General features: G+C 42.3%; 1 protein-coding gene across 1 annotated transcript; it reads left to right on the top strand.

The window, feature by feature from the left end:
* Nucleotides 1–37: 37 nt before the first annotated feature.
* Nucleotides 38–14,194, top strand: SDHAF2 (succinate dehydrogenase complex assembly factor 2). Its single transcript, XM_007091989.3, has 4 exons — nt 38–160; nt 4,157–4,380; nt 4,465–4,574; nt 13,905–14,194. The coding sequence occupies exons 1-4, from the start codon at nt 125–127 to the stop codon at nt 14,033–14,035; spliced, it is 501 nt and encodes a 166-aa protein (XP_007092051.2). The 5' UTR covers nt 38–124; the 3' UTR covers nt 14,036–14,194.
* Nucleotides 14,195–14,660: the final 466 nt, after the last annotated feature.

A 14,660-nucleotide genomic window follows, 5' to 3' on the forward strand; every position in this document is an offset into this window, starting at 1 on the left:
CACGCACAGCCACTTCCGCCATACGCAGGGACTCATCTTCCGGCTCAGGTCCTCAGAGCCGAAGTCCACAGTTCAGGCGTCCGGAAGTGCCTGGGCCACAGGCTTCCGGTGAGGGTCGGGAAGGATGGCGGTGGCCACCATGTTCCCGGGTCTGGCACGGGTGAGGAGAGTGGAGGTTTTAGGGTCCTGGGCAGGCCGTAGTGGGGACTGAGTCTCGTCTTCCAACGCAGTCATGGAGACTGCGAGGAGCGTCCAGCTGCCTGATAGCCCAGGGCAAGGGCAGACCCAAGGAGAGATCCGTCTTGAAACATAGGAGATTCAGGTCACATCCACTCTTTTCTGAGCCCACTGTGTGCCTGACTCGTGCGAGACCCGATTCAGATTTCACCTGTTCCCCAGGTGGAGCTGGCTGCACCGCCTCTGTGCGCCGCTTCTCTCTGTTCTTGAGTCTCTGTTCTTATGTGTCTAATACATGTTAGGATTTCACATCGTAGATTTTTTTTTTCTTTTTTAATGCAGGCATTTCAGACTGTAAACTTCTCTCTACTTTTTTATTGCACCTCATAAGTTTTTGTATGTTGTGTTTTCTCTGGTCTCAGGATGTTTTGGAATTCCCCTTTTGATTCCTTCTTTGACCCGTTAGAACTATTGGTTTATTCATGAGCTAGAGTGTGTTCATTTTCACATATTTGTGAATTTTCCAGTTTTCCTTCTGCTGTGGATCTCTAGTTTTAGTTCATTGTGGTCAGAAAAGATACTTTGTGTAATGTTAACCTTTTTTAATTTGGTAAGACTTGTTTTGCAACCTAAGGTGATCTGTCTTGGAGAATATTCCCAGTGTGCTTGCAAAGATTGTGTTCTGCTGGAATGTTCTGTATGTGTCCGTTTTGGTCCACTTGATCTATAGTGTTGTTAAGGTCTTCTGTTTACTTATTGATCGTCTGTCCAGATGTTCTATCCATTGATAGATATTCATTGATATCTATCCAATGATAGATATCCATTGAATGTGGAGTACTGAAATCTATTTTTATTGTTTTGCTGTTTCTTTCTTTCTTCAGTTCTGTCAATGTTTGCTTCGCGTGTTTGGGTGCTCTGATGTTGGCTGCATGTATGTTTATGATTGTTACATATTCCTGGTGCATTGATCCTTTTATCATTCTATAATAATGTTCCTTATCTCTTGTGACAGTTTTTGACCCAAAGCCTATTTTGGTTGACATGAGTAGTGCCATCTTTGCTCTTTGGTTACCATTTGCACGGGTTATCTTTTTTTTCATCCTTTCGCTTTTCAGCCTGTGTAGTCTTACATCTAAAAGGAGTCTTTTGTAACAGCTTATAGTTGGATCCTGTTTTGTTTTGTGTTTTTAATTTTTTTTAATGTTTATTTTTTTTAAATTTTTTTTTAGTGTTTATTTATTTTTGAGACAGAGAGAGACAGAGCATGAACAGGGGAGGGTCAGAGAGAGGGAGACACAGAATCTGAAACAGGCTCCAGGCTCTGAGCGGTCAGTCAGCACAGAGCCCGACGCGGGGCTCGAACCCACGGACTGAGAGATCATGACCTGAGCTGAAGTCAGCTGCTTAACTGACTGAGCCACCCAGGCGCCCCAATGTTTATTTATTTTTGACAGAGACAGAGCATGAGTGGGGGAGGGGCAGAGAGCGAGGGAGACATAGAATCCAAAGCAGGCTCCAGGCCCGGAGCTGTCAGCACAGAGCCCAACGAGGGGCTCAGATGAGCCCGGAGATCATGACCTGAGCCGAAGTCGGACACTTGACCGACTGAGCCACCCAGGCGCCTCTGAACCCTGTTTTTTAATCCATCTAGCCACTCTAGTGTGTTGTTTGGAGAGTTTAGTTCATTTATGTGTAATTACTGATTGAGAAGAACTTACTATTGCCATTTTATTTTCTATCCTAATTACTGATCGAGAAGAACTTACTATTGCCATTTTGTTTTCTATCCATCTTGTAGCTTTTGTGTCCCTTCTTTCCTCTCTTGTTATTATCCTTTGTGTTTCATTGTTTTGTTTTGTTTGTAGAGACCGGCGTTAATCCTTTTCTCATTTTCTGTATGTATCTTCTATGGGTATTTTCTTTTTGGTTACCATTGGGCTTACATAAAGCATAATCTATTTTAAGATGATAGCAATTTAACTCTACTGTCATTGCAAAAAAACTACTCTTTTACTCCTCCCGCTTTATGTTTTTGATGTCGCGACTGCATATTTTTATATTGAGTACCTATTAGTATATTTTGTTATTTTTTGATGTTTTTCTCTTTTAACTTCTGTACTAGCATTAAAAGTGATTTACCTATCACTTACAATATTACAGTATTCTGTATTTGTCATATATTCATCTTTACCAGTGATCTTAATACCTATCACTTACAATATTACAGTATTCTGTATTTGTCATATATTTATCTTTACCAGTGATCTTTATGCTTTCATATGCTTTTGTATTGTTTTCTATTGTCCTTTGGGTCCTTTGGGCTTCTTAAATTTGGATGTCCAAACTTCCCCAAATTTGGCAAGTTTCTGGCCATTTCTTTTTTTTTTTAATTTTTTTTTTAATGTTTTATTTATTTTTAAGACAGAGAGAGACAGAGCATGAGTGGGGATGGGGCAGAGAGAGACGGAGACACAGAATCTGAAGCAGGCTCCAGGCTCTGAGCTGTCAGCACAGAGCCTGACGTGGGGCTCGAACTCACGAACCGTGAGATCGTGACCTGAGCCGAAGTCGGACGCTCAACCGACTGAGCCACCCAGACGCCCCTCTGGTCATCTCTTTGTATTAATTTCTTTTTTTTGGTAAGCTGTACACCCGATGTGGGGCTCAAACTCACAATCCCAAGATCAATAGTCACATGCTCCCACCGACCGAGCCAGCCAGCCACCCCTGGCCATTTCTTTATATAAGCTTTCTGTCTCTTTTCTCCTTCTGGGACCCCATAATATTTGTGTTGGTTTGCTTGATGATGTCCCATAAGTCCCTTAGGCATATTTCACTCTTTTGCATTCTTTTTTTTTTTCTTTCTCTGATTGGGAAATTTCAAATCACCTGCCTTTAAGTTTACTGATTCTTTCTTCTGCTTGATCAAGTCTGCTAGTTAACCCCCATAGCGAATTTGTTTTCATTTGTTTATTGTATTCTTTAGCTCCAAAATTTCTGTTTGGTTCTTTTTAATATTTGTCTCTGTTTATATCGTAATTCCATTCATTCACTGTCTTCCAGAGCAAATTGAACATCTTGATGACAGTTGTTTTGAATTCTGTGTCAGGTAATTCATACGCCTCTGTTTCTTAAGGGTTGGCTTCTACAGATTTATTTTGTTTCTTTGATTGGGCCATGTTTTTTCCTGTTTCTTCGTGTCCCTTGCAAATTTATGTTGAATCCAGGCTTTCAAAAAAACAGTCTGCTCTCCCAGTCTTTTTAGATTGGCTTTGTACAAGGAAAGACCTTCAGCGGTCAGCCTGGCTAAAGATTCTGGGAGCCTCTCAAACATTTTTGTGTGGATATATCTTCTCTAGGCTGGTGCATATAAATTCTCTATTGGAAGGATTTTCTGACTTCTTATTTCAGGAGCTTCTTACCTGGTTTCTGGATTTCTCATAAAGGGAATACATTGTAGAATCGGTCTACAATGTATTGTAGAGTTGCTGTCTCCGTGGGAGGAGGGGAGTGGGGGCTTCCTGTTCCACCATCTTGCTGGCATCACTGCCTTCTCGTTGCATCTTGATAGGTTTTACCCTTCTCTAGATTGGGAGTCTTCTGGGGATTAGGAACCATGCCATCACTGTATACTCAGACTCTAACACAGGCAAGTAACTAAAATATATACAACACCATAAGAACTTTAAGGGAATGCAAAGGAAGGAGAAGATACTTCTGCTGGAGAATTTCTGGAAAGGTACCAGTTAAGAACACATGTGCAGTTAGGGCCGTGTTCTAGTCCTAACTGCAGTCACTCTGTGGGTGACTTGGTAATTATTTAACCTCTTCTAGCCTCAGCTTCCTAAGTGGGAACAGTATCAACATAACTTCTTAAGGACTAAAGGAGATTGAATGAGCTTAGTACTTAGGAAGTGTTGAGGGAATGACAGTGACGGTAGTTATTATAAAGATGTTTGTGCTTTGCTTATTTCAGATGCTTGCTCTGCCAAGGCGCCACCTAGTGTCACCCTCGCTCAGCATGACATCATTCAGCCGTTTCTACAGAGGTGACAGCCCAACAGATTCCCAAAAAGACATGATCGAAATCCCTTTACCTCCGTGGCAGGAGCGAACTGATGAATCCATAGAAACCAAAAGAGCCCGGCTGCTCTATGAGAGCAGAAAGAGGGGAATGTTGGAAAACTGTATTCTGCTTAGGTAGGGAAATACGAGTCTTGGCATCGCTTGTCTCGTACTGGAGACCGCCTTTTCAGCTTCCTTCTCTCTCTTTCTCGTTTTTAGCCTCTTTGCTAAAGAATATCTGCACCACATGACAGAGAAACAGCTGAACCTGTATGATCGTCTGATTAATGAGCCCAGTAACGACTGGGATATTTACTACTGGGCCACAGGTACTGGGCATGATAAACAAGCAGCATGATATGGGAAATAGGATGGCTTGTGGTGATTTGCGTCTGGAATTGTAGCCTAGGCAAATTTTTTTGCCGTTCATTCACGTAATGGACACTCAACCCAAACACTCTTCACATTCTTCAGAGTGAAGAAACGGTTTTGCAAAACAAGTGCAAAATGCTTTTGTTACTTAAAGTTCGCTGAGGCTCCATCTGTCCCTTCCATGTTCCAGCCAGGAGTCGACGTATAGAAGCACACACCCGATTCTTTCTGGATCCTTCTTGGGAAATTCCGCACCGCGCTTCTGCTTACTTTCCATTAGCCACAGTTTAGTCACATGGCTACACCTCATCATAATGAGAAAATACTATAGTCTATGTGTCTAGGTGACTTGGGAGTTCCTTTATTATCAAGGAAAAATGAGAGAACGGGTATTAGGGGACATCGTGTCGTTTCTGTCACACTCTGGGTCTTTGGTTATTATGTTTCCACTCAATATCTGAGTCATAAAATAGACACCATTCTGTAGGTTCCACGTGTAGAGTGTGATGGTACAGTCTAGAGGTTTATGTAGCCATTGGAAAACCCACAAGGTGTAAACTCTTTACGCTCTGGTCTTTTAGTGTCGTTGAGTAAAGTTGTATCGTGTGGGCGTACCACAGTTTGTCCATTGACCAGTAGAGGGATATCATGGTATTTCCAGTTTTAGGTGATTATGAATAAAGCCACTGTAAATGCATATAGCTTTTTGTGGAAGTAGGTTTTAGTTTTTCTTGGGTAGATACCCAGGAGAAGGGTTAATGAGTCCTGTTGTAAGTGTATGTTTATGACAAACTTTTTCTATAATGGGACAGGTAGTAAATATTTTAGGCTTTGCCGACCATATAGTCTCTGGCGTGATACTCACCTCCTGCCCTTAGAGCACGCAAACTGTCACGGACGATAGGTAAACAATTGAGTGTGACCGTGATATAATAAAATTATTGACAGGCACTGAACCTTGGATTTCATATAATTTTCACGTGTCATGAAATAAGTTTTTTCCTCAACCATTTAAAAGTCATCCTTAGCTCACAGGCCATAGTTTGCCGACTCCTGTGCAAGTGAAAGGGGCCAGGATCGAAGACTGGCCATACAAACTGTATGATTCCATTTGTATGATATTCTGGGAAAGGCAAAAGTGTAGGGGCATAAAACAGACCAGTGATTGCCAGGGACTGGGTGTGAAGTTCCACATCCTTACCAGCACTTGCTATTATCAGGGTTTTGTTCTTGTTTTTAGCCACTCTAAGTAAGGAGTATGCAGTGGTATTTCACTGTAGTGAATCGGCATGGCTCTGATCAGTAAGGATATTGAGGCTCTTTTTTCAGTGTTTATTTGCCATTCCTATATCTTTGCTGATATGTCTCTTCAAATCTTACCCCACCTTTGTTTTTTTTCTTAATTGGGCTTGTTTTCTAATTGAGTTTTGAGTGTTCTGTATGTTGGATTCAAGTCCTTTATCAGATGATGTGTCTTACAGATTTCTTTTTACTTGTCCATGGCTTGTCTTTTCATTTTCTTAACATTATTTTTCAAAGAGCAGGTTTTTTTTTTTTTAATGTTTATTTATGTTTGATAAAGAGAGAGAGAGACAGTGTGAGTGGGGGAAGGACAGAGAGAGAGAGAGAGAGAGAGAGAGTCACAGAATCTGAAGCAGGCTCCAGGCTCTGAGCTGTCAGCACAGAGACCAACTTGGGGCTCAAACTCGTGACCCGTGAGATCATGACCCAAGCTGAAGTTGGAGGCTTAACCCACTGAGCCAACCAGGAGCCCCGCAAAGAGCAGTTTTTAATTTTGGTGATGTACCATGTTTTATTGGGTGATTTAGTGGATTGTGCGTTTGATACTGTATCTAAGAACTCTGCCTGATTCAAAGTCACAAAGATTTTTGCTGTTTTCTTCTAGGAATTGTATAGGTTTAGAATCACCTGTTCAGTTTCTCTAAAAAAACAAAAAAATCCTACTTGGATTTTGATTGGAGTTGTGTTAAATCAACAGATCAATTTGGAAAATTTTTTCTTAGCAATTTAGAATCGTCTGATCTATGAACATGCTGTATTTCCATTTATTTAGGCCTTTGACTTCTTTAATCAGCATGTTCTCTATTGTTGCATAACAGATTGCCCCAAAACTTACTGATTTAAAACAAACCCACCTTTATTATCTCATCGTTGCTGTGGGTCTGGAATCCAGGCATGGCTTAGCTGGGTCCTGGGCCTTATTCTGTCACGAGGTTACAGTCAAGGTGTCAGCCTGGGTTCGGGAGTCTCATATGGAGGCTCAGCTAGGGAAGGAGCTGCTTCAAGTTCTCTCTGCTGTTGGCAGAATGAAGTGCCTCACAGGTTCCCCACCTGCAGGCCTGAGTTCCTTGCTGGCTGTTGCCTGGAGGCTGCCTTCTGTTCGTTGTCACCAGCGCCTCTCCCACTTGGCAGCTTGCTTCTTTGGAGCCTGCCAGCTGAGAAGGCGACAAGAGGAGTCCGCTAGTATGACGGAAGTCTCAGTGTTTTGTAACATAATCCCAGAAATGACATTCTGTTATCCTCACCACGTTCTGTTGGTTAGAATTAAAGAGTTCGGTCCAGCGCGGGGTGGGGGTGGGGATCACACAAGGGCTTGATACCAAGAGGGGGACCTCAGTGGGGGACATCCTAAAGTCTGACTGCTACAATCCGTGTGGTGGAGTTTTCAGCGTTATTTTGGACATCTTTTGCTGGATTTATACCTAGGTAGTTCATGTATTTTGGCGCTGTTATAAATGGTACTTTAAGAAAAGCTTCCAATCTCCCATTGTTGGTGGAATGTCAGAGTATAATTGATTTTTGTATCCTGTGACCTTGCTAAGCTCACTCAGTTCTAGAAGCTATTTTGTAGATTCTTCGGGATTTTCCATGTAGACAGTTGTGTCATTTGTGAAGAGAGATGTTTTTTTTTCTTCTTTTCCAGTGTGTATTATACCCCCTTTATATCTTTAATTTGCTTTATTGAACTATCTGGGATGTCTCGTATGCTGAATAGCAGCAGTGAGAGCAGGCATCCTTGCTTTGTTCCCACTGTTCCCACTGTTGGGGGGAAGTATTCAGTCTTTCACCATTAAATATAACGTTAGCTGGGCGCCTGGGTGGCTCAGTCAGTGAAGTGTCCGACTTCGGCTCAGGTCGTGATCTCACTGCTCATGAGTTTGAGCCCCGCATCAGGCTCTCTGCTGTTAGCACAGAGCCCGCTTCACATCCTCTGTCCTCCTCTTTCTCTGCCCTCCCCCGCTTGTGTGTGCATGCGTGTGTGTGTGCTCTCAAAAATGAACATTAAAAAAAAAAAAAAATTAAAAATAAATAAATAAGTTAGCTGTAGGTTAGTTGTAAATTCCTTTTATCAGATTGAGAAAATTTCCTTCTGGTTCTAGTATATTGAGTGTTTTTCCATAGATACTGAATTTTGTCAGGTGCTTTCTAGGCATTTCTGTAGAAATCATTTTTTGGTCATATGATTTTTTTCCCTTTAGTTTATTGATCTGATGAATTTTTGACTGCTTGGTTTTTAGATATTGAACCAACCTTGCATTACCGTGCTAAACCCCACCTGGGCTTGATAGGTATTTGATTTGCTAATATTTTGAAGATCTTTGTATCTGTCTTCATGAGGGTTTTGGCGGGTAGTTATCTTGTAACGTCATCTGGTTTTGATGGGGGTCGTGCTGTCTTCATAAAATGAGTTGTGAAGTGTTCTCCTTTGTCATTTCCTGGAAGCGTATATAGAATTGGTATTATTTCTCCTTAAATGTTTGGTAGAATGTGCTAGGGAAGCCATCTGGATCTGAGCTTTTCCCCGTTGGAAGTTTTTAACTGTGAAGTCTGATGTTTTATTTTTTACTAGCTGTGGAACAATTCCTGTTACCTGTTTCTTCTTGGACGAGATTTGTTAGTTTGTGTGTGTTTAATAAGTGCCCATTATCATAAGCTGTTAAATCTAAGTTGTGGTAGTATTCCCTTTCTCTTTGAATGTCTGAAGAGCCGTAGTGAGGTCCCTCCTTTATTTTTTTTTTTTTTTTTTTTTTTTTTAAATTTTTTTTTTTTTTTTTAAATTTTTTTTTTTTTTTTCAACATTTATTTATTTTTGGGACAGAGAGAGACAGAGCATGAACGGGGGAGGGGCAGAGAGAGAGAGGGAGACACAGAATCGGAAACAGGCTCCAGGCTCTGAGCCATCAGCCCAGAGCCTGACGCGGGGCTCGAACTCACGGACTGCGAGATCGTGACCTGGCTGAAGTCGGACGCCCAACCGACTGCGCCACCCAGGCGCCCCCCTCCTTTATTTTTGATGATTTATGGGTTTTTCTTTTTTTCTTGATCAGTCTGGCTAAAAGTTTGTCAATTTTATTTATTTTTTCAGAGAACCAGCGTTTGATTTCATTGATTTTCTCTATTTTTCTTTTTCTAATTCCATTGATTGCTGCTCATTATTTCCTTTTTTCTGCTTGTGTTCGGCTTAATTTGCTCTTATTTTTTTAGTTTTTTAAGGGGGAGGTTGAGCTCAATGATTTGAGACACCTTTTCTACTATACACATTTAATGCTGTGAATTGCCCTCTAAGCACTGCTTTAGCTGCATGTTGCCACTTTGGATATGTTAATGTTTTCATTTGCATTCAGTTCAGATTATTTTCTAATTTCCTTTCTGACTTCCTCTTTGATCCGTGAGTTATTTAGAAGTTTCCAGATATTTCTCTGTTATTGATTCCATTGTGACCACAGAACGTATGTTGTATAGTTTTGGTTAAGTTTCTTGAAATTTGTTTTATGGCCTGAACTGTGATCATGATACTTGATAAATGTTTCACGTGCACTTATTTGAACATAACAGGTCTTTTGCACCTGCGGGTGAAGTGTGCTGTAAATGTCAACTAGGTCAGCTTGGTTGATACTATTCTTCATGTCCTCGTATTCTGACTGGTTTTCTCTGTACATATCCTGTCAACTAATCAGAGAAGAGTGTCAGAATCTCCAGTTGTAATTGTGGATTTGTCTGTTACTCCTTTCAATTCTCTCAGTTTTTCCTTTATGTATTTTGTAGCTCTGTGGTGTGTGAAAACATATTTAGGATTATTGTATTGATGAATTGATTCTTTTACCATTATATAATGGCTCTTTCTGTTTTTTTTTTTAAGTTTATTCATTTTCAAGAGAGCACGAAAAAAACCACATGTGATTATGTTAGAACCACCTAGATAATTTTCCTGTCCTGAGGTTAGCCGTGCTGCGTATACAGCCTGATCACGATAGTGAAGACCATTGTGCCCACAATCCTGAAGATTATGCAGGCCCTGTACACCAGGGGAGTGGGAAATACTGAGGGCCAACTTAGAAGTCTGACTCCCACACCATTCTTTTCCTTTGAACCTGTATTTGTCTTTATATGTATTTTTTAAATTAATTTATTTAAGTAGTCTCTACACCCAGAGTGGGGCTCAGACTCACAAACCTGAGATCCAAGAGTCGCATGCTCTACCAACTGAGTCAGCCAGGTGCCCCATATCTTTGCCTTTATGTTTAGTTTGAGCTTCTTATGGATAGCATATGTCATCTCTTTTTCATTCGATCTTATGGTCTCTGTCTTTCCACTGGTGTGTTATGTATCATTAAGGAGCAATGTGGTTGAATTAAAATCTGCCGTCTTTGTTTCCTGTTTTTCCATCTGTTCTTTTTCCTTTCCCCCTCTATTTCCATGTTTGTTTGTTTTTTAGCATTTTAAATTTCATACGACCTCTAGTGTTGGTTTATTATTTATACCTCTCGTTATAATTTTTCTAGTGATTGCCGTGGGGTTTACAACCTACATCCTTAATCACAGGGTCTCTTCAAGTAATCTTATACTGAATTGTGTATGATGTAAGAACTTCACAGTAATATGCTCCCAAATCCTCCCTCCCATCTTTTGTGATGCTCTTGACATACTTTTTACTTCTACTTACCCTGTAAGTCTACACTACATTTCTCCTGCTTCACTTTAGACAGTTATCTTTAGAGCAGTTTAAAACAAGGAAAAGAGTACATTATATTTTACATTTGTGTATAGATAATTATAACTCTTATATGTGTTGTGTATATGACAACAATATGTAACACAGCGTGTCACATATATTTTATATTTACCTTTGTGTTATCTCTGGAGATCTTCATTTCTTTGCGTAGATCCATGTTTCTATATGATATCATATTCCTTCTGCCGAAAGAACTTCCTTTAATATTTCTTGCAGTGCAGGTCTACTATTATGAATTTTCTCTGCTTTTGTCATTTTTAAGGGATACTTTCTTTCACTGGGTATAGAATTATAGGTTCACGGTATTTTCTTTCAGCACTTTGCAGGGGCGCATTTCATTTGCCAGGCTGTTAGTGTGCAGGGTTGAGTCGGTCTGGTCAGGAGTTGAGCTGGGTTTGGGTTTGTTTTGATTACCTTCATCATAGCATTGACTTCAAATTCTGGGTACTGTTTTCTGGTTTGCATGGTTTCTGACAAGACGTCTGCTGTGTCTTTCTTTATTCCTTTGTATGCAGTGTGTCATTTGTTTCTGAATGTTTTCAGCGTTTCATCTTTGGTTGTTAGCTGCTTGGACACGATGTGTCTTGATGTTTGTTTTTGGGATTTTTCTGCTTGGGTTCTCTGGGAATGTTGGATCCCATTACTCCATTTAATATTACCCCACAGCTTTTGGATTCTGTTTTGTGTCTTTAACTCTTTTTTTCCTTGTTTTCTTTTTTTTTCTTTTTAAAATATTTATTTAAGTAATCCCTACACCGACATGGGGCTTGAACTCACACCAGAGATCAAGAGTCGTTTGTTCTTCCCACTGAGCCAGCCAGGCACCCCAACTCTTTTTCTTTTTATGTATCAGTTTGAGGAATTTTTATTGGGTAATATTGATTGATCTGTCTTCCAGTTCCCCAAATGTTGAATCTCTTGATGAGCCTGTTGAGGTCAATCTGCTTTTTTGCTACTGTATTTTTATTTTTAACATTAACGTTTAACTTTTACGGTTTCTAACTCTCTGCTGAAGTTGCTTATCTGTTCCTACATTTTGTCTACTTTTTCTACTAGAGCCTTTAACATATTAGTTACTTGAAATTTCCTAATAGTTCTAAAATCTGGGTCATCCATGAGTGTTTTTCTGTTGATTGCTTTGTCCCTTCACAGTGTGTTGTGTTTTTCCTCTTTTGTGTGCATGTGTGTCATAATTTTCGATAGAATGTTGGACGTTATGCGGAAAACACTAAAGACTAAAGTAGATAGTATTTATATATACCTAGAAATGGGCACACTTCCACTAGGCTATTAGATGGGGATCAAATCAGTCTAGTTAGGAGTAAAGCTCCCTTAGATTCTGTTTTGGTTTTGGTTTTTTAAATAGGCTCCACGTCAAGCGTGGAGCCCAGTGCAGGGCTTGAACTCACAACCCTGAGATCAAGACCTGAGCTGAGATCAAGAGTCCGACGCTTAACCGACTGAACCATCCAGGTACCCCTAAGTTCTGTTACTGCTTTGGTTCCCTTCACTGCACCACAAGCCTCTGTTGCTACCATGTCCTTAGAGTAGGGGCTGAGTTTCCAGAGGCATATCTCAGTGTTCCCCTTTTATGCTCAGCGTTGTGTCTTCCTTGTATTTCTGTGCCTCAAAAGGGATCTCTTCATGCTGTGTCCTTCCCCAACCGTAGATTCCTGTCGCGCCCACTTGGTGCTTCCCTCCCTTGGGGCAAGGAAAGTTGGGAGGGCATTATCCTGGTTCACATTCAGTCCCTGTGGCCCTGGGCTCCCAGGGGTGGACTTTCTCTGGCTCTGCCTGTCCCACAGGAATAGAATTTTTTTCCTTTTCCCTTTTTACCCCTGTAGGAGACTGGATTTGGAGACTTAGTCTCAGTCTCTTATGGCTTTTATTCTTGAGAGGAGAAGGGTTGGTCTGGGCTTTATGCTTTTTTTGCACTGTTGGCCGCTCCCCTCCTCCTGGCCTGCCTCACTGAAGGAGGCATTCTCCAGCTTCCTGCTCTGAACCTAGTCTTTGTCAGGAGCACATTCTGGAGGTCTGTTGACAGCAGCCTGAAGGGTGTGAACTCCCCTGGTGTCTGTGGCCCACACCTGGCTCGGAGCAGTTTGTTCAAAATTGTAGCCAAACTCTTCTTACCTGTTCATGGGGTATCCAGTGTCTCTTCTTCCCACACCTGTCTCGGGCGAGCAGGTGCCCATGTGGAGTTTCTCCTTTGAGGGGCTTCTCTTCCCTTACATTTTATTCTACTTGGTTGCCCCGCGACCTCCGTTCTCTGACGACTTCACAGAAAGTCGTGCTCTTTGTATTTTATCTGGCTTTTGTTGTCAGGATGAGCGCAGTGTTCTCTTGAACTTTCACTGTCTTTGGGGGAAGCCTGAATCTCCTGGACTTTATTTTCATCGCCACAGAAAACAGATGCCAGGTCCATTGGATGCCGGGCTCTGTGCTGAGTGAGGGGGAATCGGGCGTTGTTTTGAGGAATTCTCTCTCCCAGCATTGTGGTCTTGATAGGAGGGTCATTCTCCAGCACGTTATTACCCAAGCTTTCCCAGCGGGAGGCTTTGCTTGTAATTTGAACCTTAGGTGAGTGTCTCAAGTTGGAGAGAGAGGTTGGAGGTGAAGGTGTTTACTGGGATTCCCTCGTGTGCTCCCAAGACGACGCTCTTGTGTTTCTGCCCTCGATGCTGTTCCGTTGTCTGTCCATTCAAGTCTGGTTCTCCGGGTTTGTGTCCATTTTGCGTGCATAGCCTTGCAATGCATTCCTTTTTGCTTAAGTCAGTAGAGCTACTAGTTTGTCATGTACAACTGAGGATTTTTGCCTCGGGAAGTCCATAGGCTGGAAGGGGAAACACAACACCCAGAAAACCAGAGAATACCAAGTGCAGAGCAAAACGGTGCGGCTGAGCTGGGACGGTCCAGGGGTCGGCAAACTTGTCCCTAAAAGACCAGACGGTGAATACTTTTTGTCTTGTGGCCATGCGGTCTCTGTTGCGGCTACTCAACCCTGCCGTGGTAGTGCCACAACAGCCACGGACAGTGTGTCAACAGATGGGAGCGGCTGTTCCGATAGGACTGGTTACGAATATGGGCTGCCGTAGTTTGCCGACTCCCGGTGGAGGCTGCCGTGTATACTTAGAGGGAGGATGGAGACAGTCTGTGTATCTACTGGTTCTTTGCCAAGGCTAGAGTTTCAGGTTTCAAGGTCCTTGTGCCTGAGTATTGACTGACATTCTTTCTGTCTATCCTTCTCTTGCAGAAGCAAAACCAGCCCCAGAAATCTTTGAAAATGAAGTCATGACGATGCTCAGAGACTTCGCTAAAAACAAAAACAAAGAGCAGAGACTGCGTGCCCCGGATCTTGAATACCTCTTTGAAAAGCCTTGTTGAGCTGTGCACCGCTGCCTGCCACGGGGGCTCAGTCCACAGGCCCTAACATGATAGGCAATGGCCTTGACTTCCTGCCTCTCCTTAGCCCACCCAGACCATTCGGCTTGCCTCCAATGATGGACCCATCTCTCAGGCCATGTAAATCTTCAGTTTGACTCATTCTGACATTTTTGTGCAGTTTTTACGCCTCAGAAGTGGTTGTCAGGGTTGCTGGCACTCAGGTCCGATTCTGTGGCTGCTGTCTCCCGAGGCAGGCCTCTGCCACAGGAGGGCACTGTAGGTTAGCGATGGGCCTGGCTCACTGCTTCAGCCACGAGAGGTGTGTGCTCAGTGGAAAGAGGCAGCCAGCGGCTGGTCCCTGAGCAGCCCAGGGCCTTATTCAAGTGAAATTCCCCCTTCCCGCCCCCAGTGTGGTCCTTTCTACCAAGGGAAGTGGATCCAAGCCCCCTGAGCTGAATCGTTCAAAGGCACCGCAGGCAGAATGAGGGCAGCAAGCTGGAATGTGTGGGCCGAAAGGTAATTAAACCGAAAGGTAATTAAATATTAAAGAATATTTCACAAAGGAAAATCACAATGCCCCAGCCCTCGCACCATGATTTTAATGTTGTCTATTCTCACATCATCC

This window comes from Panthera tigris, chromosome D1, assembly GCF_018350195.1.
Source record: "Panthera tigris isolate Pti1 chromosome D1, P.tigris_Pti1_mat1.1, whole genome shotgun sequence".
In the NCBI taxonomy this organism is placed as follows: Eukaryota; Metazoa; Chordata; class Mammalia; order Carnivora; family Felidae; genus Panthera; species Panthera tigris.